We start from the raw sequence: 11799 nt of genomic DNA, 5'->3' as shown, positions 1-11799 counted from the left end.
GTTTCACACAGAAGCTTCCACATTCAAAATCCTTTTTCTCAGTGAACGTGGAAAATCCACTCTAAAGCTTCGAAAACACAAACTCTTTTATCTAAGATGAAGAAGGGCCTTCATCAAATCTCTTCTAAATTAGAGGGATTTGTCCCAAGTCGGAATAATATACAAACCCATAACATTTAGGTCAGAGCTTCAGAGTTGGCCGGACAGCGGAGAAATCAATGTCAAAGCATGTTTAATGTTACGTTTAATTGATTTTCTCAGTCAGGATGTGAAGCATATGTCAGGAAAAGGTCTGGAAGTTTCCTGTCATCGCAGCATGGAAGGGTTTCCAGTTTCTCCCCCTTTTTTTATTTTTTTAAAGAAAAACAGTAATCACACTGCACTCCCATTTCCCAAAAATGATGCTAAGAAGTAAGAAGACACCCCCAAAAACACACAGGGAGACCGCGCATTTTCTTAAAAGAATTTTTACAGCTTAAACCTAACTTTAATCTTCATTTCAACTTATATATTATCCATAAAAAGTAATAACATTTAAGATGTATTAAAACTAGTTCTTTGACTTTACAAAGAACTGGTACAAACTACGTCCAAATATCCCAGAACAGTTAAATCGTTATTTTAACGAGACACCAAATCCCCCCAAATTAATTAAACAAATAAATATGCAGTTTTATATTTCAAATTATAAATGTTAAAGTCATATTTATGACATTAAATCCAGTCATACCATCCATCTTCAGCTTTCAGGGTCACAGGGTTGCTGGAACCAACACAGCTACTTTTAGGTTAGACCCTGAACAGGTCGCCAGTCTGTCACAGGGCCACACACACACACATGCACACCTGCAGGCATTTTTGAGTCACCAATTAACCTGTGAAGCATGTTTTTTTTGGGGTTTTTTTGCATTGTAGGAGGGAACTGGTGCGTCTGGGGAAAACCCGCACATACATGCGGGGAACATGCAAACTCCTCACAGAGTCAGGATTTGAACCAAAGCCTTTTCACTGTGACGGGGTTAGTACTTTTTTAGCAATGGTTTTCCATAACTTTTCCATGAATTTCTCAAAATCTTTTACTGAATTTCCAAAAATAAAAACCCATTTCTGTCAGACTATTGTAGTCTGTGAGACTAAATCGAACCAAGCTGCACGACTAATTTAGAGCTGTCATGCTATTTATTTTTTGTGTGATTAATTAATCATGATCTGTAATTCATTAATCTATTTTCAATCAAACCTAGTGTTTGGTGAAAAAAAAAACATATTTTTAAGGTATTTTCATTTAAATTTGTGACATTGTTGCACAGAAAAAGAACAAAATACAACAAGAAATTGGCCTTGTGAACTTTTTTATCACAAACAAATTCGAACCTTCACTTTTATAGCTAATTCAGAAACACATATGTCAAAAATCAGAAAAAATAAAAACGAAGTCCTTTGCTTTTATAGTTCTTATAAATACTAAAAAAAGAAATCATGGAAAAGATTTGAACAAAGATCACCCGTGGGTGTTTTTTTTCTTATTTTTTTAACACAAAAAAATAAGAATGAAGTGGCAGAAATTCATTATTATAACATTATTTAGAAAATAAATAAATGAATTAATTATGATCGATATTGTAAAATACCATTTGGTATCCTGGTTGTTGTTAAACTTGTTTTAACTTCATGTTTTGTATTTAGGTCATTGTAGGTTCTCACAAAAATGAAGCTTTGACAAACTAATTGTAATTTAACTTTTCTAAAATCATACATTTTAAATGAGCTCAGTTAGTCTTGTGATGATTTGTCTACATTTGTATGTTCAGCCTCACAACTAATGAATAGAATTCAAATTTTTGACTGTCATTTTATTTAGTAACAGAAATAAAAATAGATGAAATAAATGTTTTTTAGTAGAAAGATGGCAGAATGACTGTAACTTAAGGGTCAGAGGATTCACATAAACATCATTTCTGACAAAGTAGAATCTGCTAATGTACAATACCATCATACAATACTAACAAACTGGTACTTTTACAGTCTGTGTAAACTTCTAAAGTCAAGAAGGAGGTCAGGTACTCCAAAAAAACCCAATCAAAGTTTACTGGAAGGTGAATACAGTCTCCTGTGAATTCCCAAACCCTCAAATAAACACATTAATCCTCCAGACCCTGAACAGGATTCACAAGCAAGTCCTCAAAGAGGGCCAAGAAACATATCAGCAGCTTTTTGATGCTTCAATCTGAGTGAGCTTCTCATCCATCACTCAGGAAGTCAAGGAGCTCCCACATCCATCTTTATCAAATCTGCTGCAGCTGCACTTCTCATGATCACACTTAAACTGAAGAATTATGTGTTCCTCGAAGGGTGGTGGAAACCATGTAACCCTTGAACAGATGAACCGTCAAGATCAGAAAACACAATTTCACCTAAATTAGCCAAAGTAAATGACCTTTTTTCTCATTTCTGTTCACATTTCAATCATTACTTTTTCTTTCTACAAAATTATAGTATAAAAAAAACGATCAAGGCCTTGTTTGTCCCTAAAAATGTTTTTTGTACTTTGCAACATTTTTATATGCATTGATTTGAATGTTTGAACTGTCAGTTGTGTTTTCTCAATCAGTTTAATCCTTAATTTGTGGATTTTAATTAATCAGAACTTCAAAACTTCTCAAACTGTGGTTTGGTTTTTGTGTCTGATTTAGAAAATCCATATACAAGTTGGAGAATATATCCTGAGACACAACAACTTGCATAAATACTTTGAATGGATCTGTTGTTGAGAAAACGTTCTTCAAAACTCACATTTTTTTAGCTGCATCCTCTAATAGATTTCAGATGTTAAATTGGAGTGAAGTTGTACACTAAATCTGTCTCACAGATGGATTCTTGATTCTTTGAGGAACCTTGTTTTTCTGGTCCTGGTTTTCATGAAACTCCGTCATCAGTCTGGAAATTCTTGAAACACTTGTCATTTTTGTCATGTAGCCTTGAAATCTTTCAGTACCACAAGATGCTGAAGCATGAGATTTTCACAAGTAAACTTCTTGATAAGGTCAAATCTACTGTGATATTAATGGGAAGTTGTAAAAAAAGGAGTAACAGGCTAACTTTGATTTTTATCTTCCATATCACTTTTTTTTAAATGTTATCTTTAAAAATTACAAAGTTTAAATGAATCATTATCAACTACTGGAGCCAGATTAGAATATTTTATCTCATATCTGCCCATGAAGAATGTCACAGTAACATTTCAGAGACATTTTATCGTTTATGCCTCTATTTGAAACGGTCCCTCCTGACGGCATTCTTTTCTCCTTATAAATACAACCTCTTATCTTTTTTCCACTACCATTTCCAAAGTCGCTAAGCTATTTACTGAATTTCCCTGCGGGGATAAATAAAGTTGATCTTGAATCTTGAAACTTATTTCTTTAGCTGACCTGACTTCACCCCAGAAAACTGTTTTCTTTGTCGCTTTTTTAAAATTTTGTCATGTGATTTATTGTTACTCTAGGATTCTTAATGACCCCAATCTGTGTTGCTAAAGTATAAATATCTGATTATAGGAAATTAACCAAAATATGGATAATTCATGTAAAGAAAATGGTCCGGTACCATCAAGGGGGGGCTAAATAAGTTTGCTTCCTCCCACTCCCTTCCAAACAATCTATAATTTTCTGTCTAGTTAACCTGTCGGACATGTCTTTGTATGGATGTACATCTCTGTTGATTGTATTATACATTGTATATAATCTAATCTAATCTAATCTAATCTAATCTAGAAACCCAAAAGGAAGTAGGACAGTGTATCTTGTTAAATTAAATTAAAACAATTTAATTTCTGACTTAAAAAACAAGCAACGCTAAAAAAGATGTTGAAAATGTGTTTGGAAAATATGGATTTAAAAAGTAATGTATGTAAATGAGATTCTTAACTTGTATTCATGTTTTATATAATTACAACTGAAACTATTCATATTATAATAAAAAAAAGTCTAAAACTAAAAATCCTTCACATTTGGTGAAGTTAAGATGATTCTGCTGAATTATTAAAGGAGGTGCTACTCCGCAAACTTTTCATTTTCCTCCAGAATTAAGTACAAAACCTTTTGTTTTTATAAGCCTTGTTGTATAATTTGTTCCTCATTTGAATAAACAGATTTTCCCATAAATATTTTTTCTCAGAATTAAAAAACAGGGTTTTTTATTTACATTGCCACAAATCTCAGCAGGCAAATAAGTGGCTTTCTGCAACTATAAACTGAATTTTAAATGAATTGAATACTAAGAAAATTCTAAATCAGACCTAGTTTGGTTTGCCTTCACACTAAAACACCATGCAGTTACAAAAACTTCTGCTTTTATGTTTTGTTTATGTCAAACAATTGATTTTAGAAGGAATGTTCATTTGCTCAGACAAGTATTGAGTAATTTTTGAAAACAATGTGGGAAATTCCACTCTTCTTAGGCTTTAAGACATGGTGGAAAACATCATCACAGAGGGTTTACGGAGTCATTTTTAAGCCTTTCAGCACCACTTAAAAGCCCCAGGAACAAAACCAACTATTGGGAAGAGAGTTAAGCAATTCTCATCCAGTTTATGGTCATTAAAAGCACAAAAAAAGATGAAGAAAGCTTGGAGTTGTAAAAAAATAGCCCAGTTTATGTGTAGCAGCTGCTGTTACGTCACTGACTTAAAGCAGCTGAGCTCACAGCTACTGTTTGGTTTGGGTAGTCACACTATAAAGATATCATCTATAAACTCTGAGCCTTCATTGTTTTTGATATAGTGGAGAACCTAAAGTGCCCTCTAAGTGTCGTCCGGACAGATACGTCTCTGTGAAGACCTTTTAGGGAACGCTCCACGTTCTTCTGGACTGATTACTCACAGATCACGTTTATAGCTCCAACTACAGACGGAGATAACGTATTTTAAATGGCATAAATACTTTACCAGTTCACATTTAAAAGCATTATAAACAAGGCAGAACATCCCATGATTCAAGATGTTCCAGTCATGGATGAGTTTCCAGGCCCTGGCATGGCTCTGGTATTTACAGTCTGCCAGCTGCTGGTCTGCAGTGGAGAGCTCTGAGAGCGTCTGCTCTTTTGTCTTTTAAGGTTCGCGGCAGACTCAAACCGCTCTCTGCTGCTCGCCACTGTAAACAGAAGTCGCCCTGTAATGAATGTGTGATGGCTGCGATGCCGGAGGGGACTGAGTGCGCTGACGTTCTGTGTGTTCCAGCTGTCCATCAGACTGCTGTTGTTCCTCGCGGCCGTTTACAGTCATCTCTGGTTTGGGGCACCTGAGAACTTTGTCCTGGAGAAAATATGAAGCACAACAAAGCTCTGGATGACGTTTACTACGCTTTAAGTAACATTCATGTTGTCGTTGAGGACAGAAACAAAACGTTTCGTCTTCTTTTCTTTGTATTTACTGCAGTAGGCTTCACGTCTGCACTATAAGACCCACTTCATTGGTGTTTTTAGCTTAAAATTGCATTTCTTTGTTCAACTAATTATAAATTAATACAAAATGCAAGCCCCCTTCTCCACTCCATTCTGATGCATCCACTTGTAGACGAATAGATCCATGTACGTCCTCCTTTTCCTCCTCTGAGATGAGCTAGACTAAACTGTACGGCTGGATAGCTCCAATATTCCTCAACATTTTTGTTGCAAGTTCTTCTCCGGATGTTAAATGAAATTCACAAATCTGTTTGGAAATTACCCCAATTATTTTTTATAAAACATTTAAAGGGACTGTTCTAATGATGTGACCTTGGCTTTCAGTAATGTTAGATTGGGGTTATGAGAGGCTGTAAGCTAGAAAGTGTAAACAAAGGGATGATGGGAAATGAGGGCAGGCTAACAGCCAACTGTCAGTTTATAGGGGAATTTCTGATGAACTCCTGCTGCTCTGCAGAAACTATGCCCTAGACAACAACAGTTTATTCATGTATTTATTTAACTTTGGGTAAAAACAGCATAATCATAATGAAAAGAACACTAGTAGGAACACTTAAACCCATCAAAAGATGATTGGAGTGGGACTTTAAAATTCCAAACTCTTCCACAATTTTCTGAAAAACTGAACACAAGCTGAGTCGATAAAATATTAGCAGTTTTCAACCACTTATTGTTTTCTTTTGCAAGTAAACAGTAAACTTAATCAAACAAGCTTTTTTCTGCACAGTCAGGTGACATTTTCCCATCTTTGGTTGACCAATTTACAAGAAATGTGGATCAGTTTGATCCTCGTCTGCATGCTTTAACTTTCCATTCCTGACGTGCGTGAGGATACTGTTGTTCTTGATCTGATTTCATGGCAACAACTAAGCCTTTTCTCCTAATGAGCCCACTCACTTTCTTTTTTTGACTGGTTCTGTGAACTGACTCATCAGTCTTTGCTAGTTATTACTAACACTTGATCGCAGTCCTTGTGGCAAAGAATAACCATCACTGTTTACACTCATTAGTTTAGCTTGTTTTTGTTTTTTATTTCCAATTATAAAAGCTATTTTTTGTCATTTTTTAAAAATTAATTGTGCTATTTAATTTATTTTTTATTTTTAAAGTCCCACCCCGATCATCTTTTGATCTGTCTTGTGACTCCAGTGCAGTTTTAGAATATTAACTAACCCTTTTTATTGCCATATTTTTAAATTTCAGTCAATAGATGTTTTTTTCCTTTTGACTCATTGTGTAAATTTCCTTGTTTCCAGAATTCCTCAAGTAGTTTTTTTTCACAATCTTTTCTGATTTGCATAGCAGAAAAACGTGTTTCTCTCTGGTCAACTGAGGAAAAGAGCAAACCTTAAACGGTGTTGTGGGTATTTTAAAGGCTGTAAGACAATCATTTCTCAAGAAACGGAAGCAATGCATTTAAAATACATTTTTGTAGAACTTTTAGAGGACTAATAAAGCTTTTAGATATCTTTTATAGGGAAGGTTCACCTAATTCACCCACCTGGGACAGGATCTGGCAACCCCCCTTATCCCAAAGAGATACATTATTATGAATTATTATTATTGTTAAATTTATGAATCTAGACTCTTACTTAGAGCAACTCAGATGATAAAAATCCACCATTGAGGTGTTTGACCTACTATCTAAGAAGATATTGCCCTGTTGTTCCAATGAGATTCAGCTTTTACAAAAGGCAAATTGGTTGATTTGGGTTCTGTCTTTAGCCACATGTTCATGCTTGAATCTATTTTTGTTACTTTTTTAACAAAACTATTTTATGGGGGTTATTTTAGTTTCATTTTAGCCCAATTTATGTTTTTCCCCTAAAATGACACCCCCAAAAAGCTATCCCCTTTAAAACCTTGGAGTTGTATTTAACTGTGTAGTTTTGTACATCTGGACATCTCAACAACCTATTCATGGTTCAGAGGGTAGTTTGGGGTCTCCTCCGTCTGACTCATTCATCCTTCTGTTGACCTCGTGGACTGAAATATGAAATCTCTCTTGGAACGGTCCACTGCATCCGTCAGACGTGTCAGGGTGGTGCGTTATTCCAGCCCACCCACCTCTTGGGTCACAGCTGCGTCCATCGGCGTCAGTGGCCAAACTCTGGATTACTGGAACGCAGAGGGGACGAGACTACAAGAGGGAATTCTCCCGTTGGCTCGTCGTCTTCTGTGCTGAGGGGTTGAGAAGGAAATGCGCTCACGCTTACGCAACAGACCTGGGAAACACATCTGACTCAGACGCGCAGCCTCTGCGCGCTTCGCCATGGAAAACCTGAACTTTACGCACGGATCTGCTCCCGGTAATTCCACCTCTGCCCGGACAAACATTGCTTCGCCGGTTCTTATGTTCGCTGGTGGCGCAGTGGGCAACTTGACTGCCATCGTGGTCCTCTCGGTGTCGCGACAGGAGAAGAAATCCTCGGCTTTCTACACGCTGGTGTGCGGGTTGGCGGTGACGGACCTGCTGGGCACCTGCTTGGCGAGCCCACTGACGATAGCCAACTACCTGGACCGGCACGTGCTGAAGGACAAGCGCGTCTGCGACTTTCAATCGTTCTTGTTGCTGTTTTTTGGTCTGACCGGACTGAGCATCATCTGCACGATGGCAGCGGAGCGCTACGTGGCCATCTGCTGCCCGTACACCTACCAGCGCTGGGGGGTGAACCGCTGCTTTGCGCAGAAGTTCCTCTTCCTGATCTACATCTCTCACATCTTCTTCTGCTGCCTCCCGATGATGGGCATGGCGAAGAGCGCGCTGCAGCTGTCGGGGACCTGGTGCTTCATCGACTGGAGGGCGCAGGAGCGCGTGGCGGTCGCCTACTCCGCGCTGTACGGGGTGGTGAGCCTGCTGCTCATCCTGGGCACCATCGCGCTGAACCTGGCGGTGTGCGGGACGCTGCTGCTCATGCGCAGGAGGACGGCGCACAGGCCGGTCACCAGAGCCAGCGCCCGGCAGAGGTGGAAGGCGCTGTCGTCGGCCGCGGAGACGCAGATGATCGCGGTGCTGGTCATGACCTCCGTGGTGGTTCTGACCTGCTCAGCCCCGCTGGTGGTGAGTCAGCTGTTGAAAGAAAATTCACTTCAAGAATAGAATAGAATAGAATAGAATAGAATAGAATTATTTTAGTCATTGTCACATGTAGGCCTACAACAAAATTTTTACTGTCAGAATCATTCTTATTGTTTCAAAAATAATAAAATTATAATTTATACCAAATAGTTTAAGAATGAAGTAAAACAAATAAGTTAAAAAAAGATAAAATGTGTGTAAAAAGTCACATCACAAAAATGTAGGAATAAGATAAGCAATAGAACCAAAATAAAATGAGTAATAGACATTAATCCACATTTTAATTCAATTTATTTGACTACGATAACAATTTTGATAGATTTAATATATAACTTTACACTTTTCACTAAATCATTTTGTTTTGAGCATCTATTTTCTTTCATTCTGGGTGTAATAACTCCTTTTAACAATTGTAATATCATCATTTATGGTTGACCATCCGATTCATAGTCGATATATTGATTAATTTTGAACGACTTGATCCAATTCACTGACCTTAAAACGATCCGGGACATCTTTAGCCTAAAGTTCAATCAGATAAATGTTTGGTACTGAACAGTCCAATGAAGTTTTCTAGATTTTTTTGTTTTTCTTGCAAGATAATCAAGTATAGATTAAATATTAAAACAAATAATCAAACAAGAATTAATGGGAAGTCCATTCACATTTTAGTTTTATAAAGTTTAACCCACTGTTGTTTTCCACATTAAAATAATAGTAGTTGGTGTTTCCACACATTGGACAGTAACATAATGTATCAATATAACCGACTCATCTCATTTTGAGTCGATTTATCGTTTGATTCGATTAACAATTTGCCTCAGACAGATGGATGTGGTTGGATCGTCGTAATAGAAAATGATTCACCAATTAATAGTCACACCCCTATTTAGTATAACATGCTTGAAAATGTGCAAATATTTAAACCCGATGAAACATAAGTACTTTCAAACTCAACGTTTTTTGATAAGCAACTATGCTTATCATTACAAATTACCAAGATAACAAATGTGTCATTAGAGTTCTCATGAACATGATTGATGCTTTTATCAGCTCACCACTTCTCATAACTGCTTGTGTTTTTGTTTCATCTTAGGTGCGAGTTTTCGTGAACCGCTTCAAAATCGACCACAGAGCGGATCTGGCTGCCATCAGAGCCGCCTCCGTCAACGCCATCCTGGACCCCTGGATCTACATCCTCCTCAGGAGGTCCCTGCTGCGACGCCTACTCAGTCTAAGCAGGAGACGCAGCGCGGCTCGAAGCATTTCCCCCCCTTCACCACAGAGGAAACTGTTGTGTCCTGATATGGGGGCCGATGGCCACGTGTTCACCCAGTTAATGTGCAATGCAAACATCATCACTCAGCTGCCTGCTACTGTCAAATTCAACCCCTGTAACTCAGAGAGTCTCCACCAGACTTTAAGCTCCACAGACTTGGCACAGCATCCGTACGGTACATGAACTTTTGCTGCAAACATTGGAGCTCTAAAAGTCTGACGGACAGACGGAGACGTTTGCTTGGGTGGATTTGCAAGAGACCCTCAGAGCAACTGAGTAAAAGGAAATATTTATTGAAATCAAGAGTGTTGACATTACCGAGTTCAAAAACGGACACAGTCAAGGTCTCTGAAGTGCAATAAGAAATTACGAAACCTTTTCTTTGCAAATGAACCTGCTTTTTTTTTTAAACAGGCCTCTCTTGGTTTCCTTTGATGGAACCTACAAGTATTTTCCAACTTGTTCCCACATTTGTCCAGAGGGATATAAAAAGTTTAAAAAGTCCACTTAGAATGGAGGCTTAAGATTCAGTAAAACATGTTATGTTTTGAAAAAGATGAGGGATTTATCGTGTTGCACAAGACTGAGATGGAAAAGGAAACCACTGAATATGCTAATTTTGTACTAAAATATGTGTTCTGTTGATTTTCAGTGTTTTGCATTTGTGAAACCACTTTGTGGAAGCTCTTAAAAATTGTTTTGACCACTAAACAGCCTTCTTTGACTGACTCTTAAATGCTTGTTAAAGCTAACACCACATTTGCATGGCAGCTACAAATAAAACATTTGATTCTTTTCTCACCCGGACATAAAAATATATATGCGCTTCAGTCTGTGACCACTAGAGGGCAGCATTACAAGAAACTGCGCACAAAATAAGCTTGTTTTTAGTGTCTATCCTTTAGGCTCACATGAATTAAGACAGAAACTATAAGCATAAAACCACAATATCAAAGTATTATTCAGAAAAACAACAGATAATCGATGGAAAATTGGTTTATTTTATGGATATTTCATTATTTTATTCCTTTTGAATTTATTGTGAAAATTAACCAACAGAAAAGGGCTCGTATGTAGATACGTTTACTGTCGTTTTCATAAAAAAAGACATTTCACAAGTTTTGTTTTTCAGAAGACATTTATATCCCCCCTTTCCCCACCCAAACATTTTTAAAATATTTACAAAACTGAAGCGGACACAACTGTGTGCATCTGCACCTCTGTACAACATGTTTGTACAATGACAGCATAAATAAAAATCTATAAACATAGTTTAAGTTAAAAACTCTGTTTTAAGATCCATTTATGACGCACAAAAATAACTGTACACATTTTACAAGATTTTCTCCCATTTTTACACAGTCCATCATTTACACCCCGTGTAGAAAAAAAATGCTCTACTACAAAAAAAAAAAAAAAAAAAAAACAAGAATCTGCATTTGCTATGTATACACATGTCCAGTTATCCTCCCACAGAAATGAAAACATTTCCTGAATCCCAGCTTTAAGTGAATTATCCCTCTCCCTCCCCTCAAACAAGGCCTCTGTCCCCTTTGGGCACCAGCATGAAAAGTAGAACAACTCTCTTGGCAATATGAGGAAGGACACAAAGAAATGGAAGGGCAGCTAAAAAAAAAAAAAAGAAGTACAGATAAGATGGAATGAAAAATTATCCCAGAAGTTGATCAAGTGACTCAGATTTTCATCATTTCTACATTTACCCATAATCTCACATTTGAATTAGCTGGAGGTTTTGAAAAAAATGTGTTTGGTTCACCGCAGCACTCAAAAACAATATTATTTACCACTTTTGGAAACACCAACAGTTTGGGGAAAAATAAAATCTCTAAAGTGAGAGAGTACTTTATTGCAGCTTAATTAAGCTAATTTTGATTTTAGATATCTTTGTTTAAAAAAAAAAAAAAAAAAATCATAGTACAATTGTTTTAAAATATAATCTTGAAATAATACATCCCTAATT

The 11799-nt window shown here is 37.0% G+C and overlaps 1 protein-coding gene across 1 annotated transcript; it reads left to right on the top strand.

Moving 5' to 3' along the window:
• Positions 1-7380: 7380 nt before the first annotated feature.
• On the top strand, positions 7381-11480 carry LOC112150516 (prostaglandin E2 receptor EP4 subtype). Its single transcript, XM_024278902.2, has 2 exons — positions 7381-8521; positions 9636-11480. Exons 1-2 carry the CDS (start codon positions 7733-7735, stop codon positions 9999-10001), a joined length of 1155 nt encoding a protein of 384 aa, XP_024134670.1. The 5' UTR covers positions 7381-7732; the 3' UTR covers positions 10002-11480.
• Positions 11481-11799: the final 319 nt, after the last annotated feature.

This window comes from Oryzias melastigma, linkage group LG4 (assembly GCF_002922805.2).
Source record: "Oryzias melastigma strain HK-1 linkage group LG4, ASM292280v2, whole genome shotgun sequence".
Taxonomy (NCBI): Eukaryota; Metazoa; Chordata; class Actinopteri; order Beloniformes; family Adrianichthyidae; genus Oryzias; species Oryzias melastigma.
The sequence above is the reverse complement of the archived record's forward strand: the minus strand, read 5'-3'. Positions and strand labels throughout refer to the sequence as shown.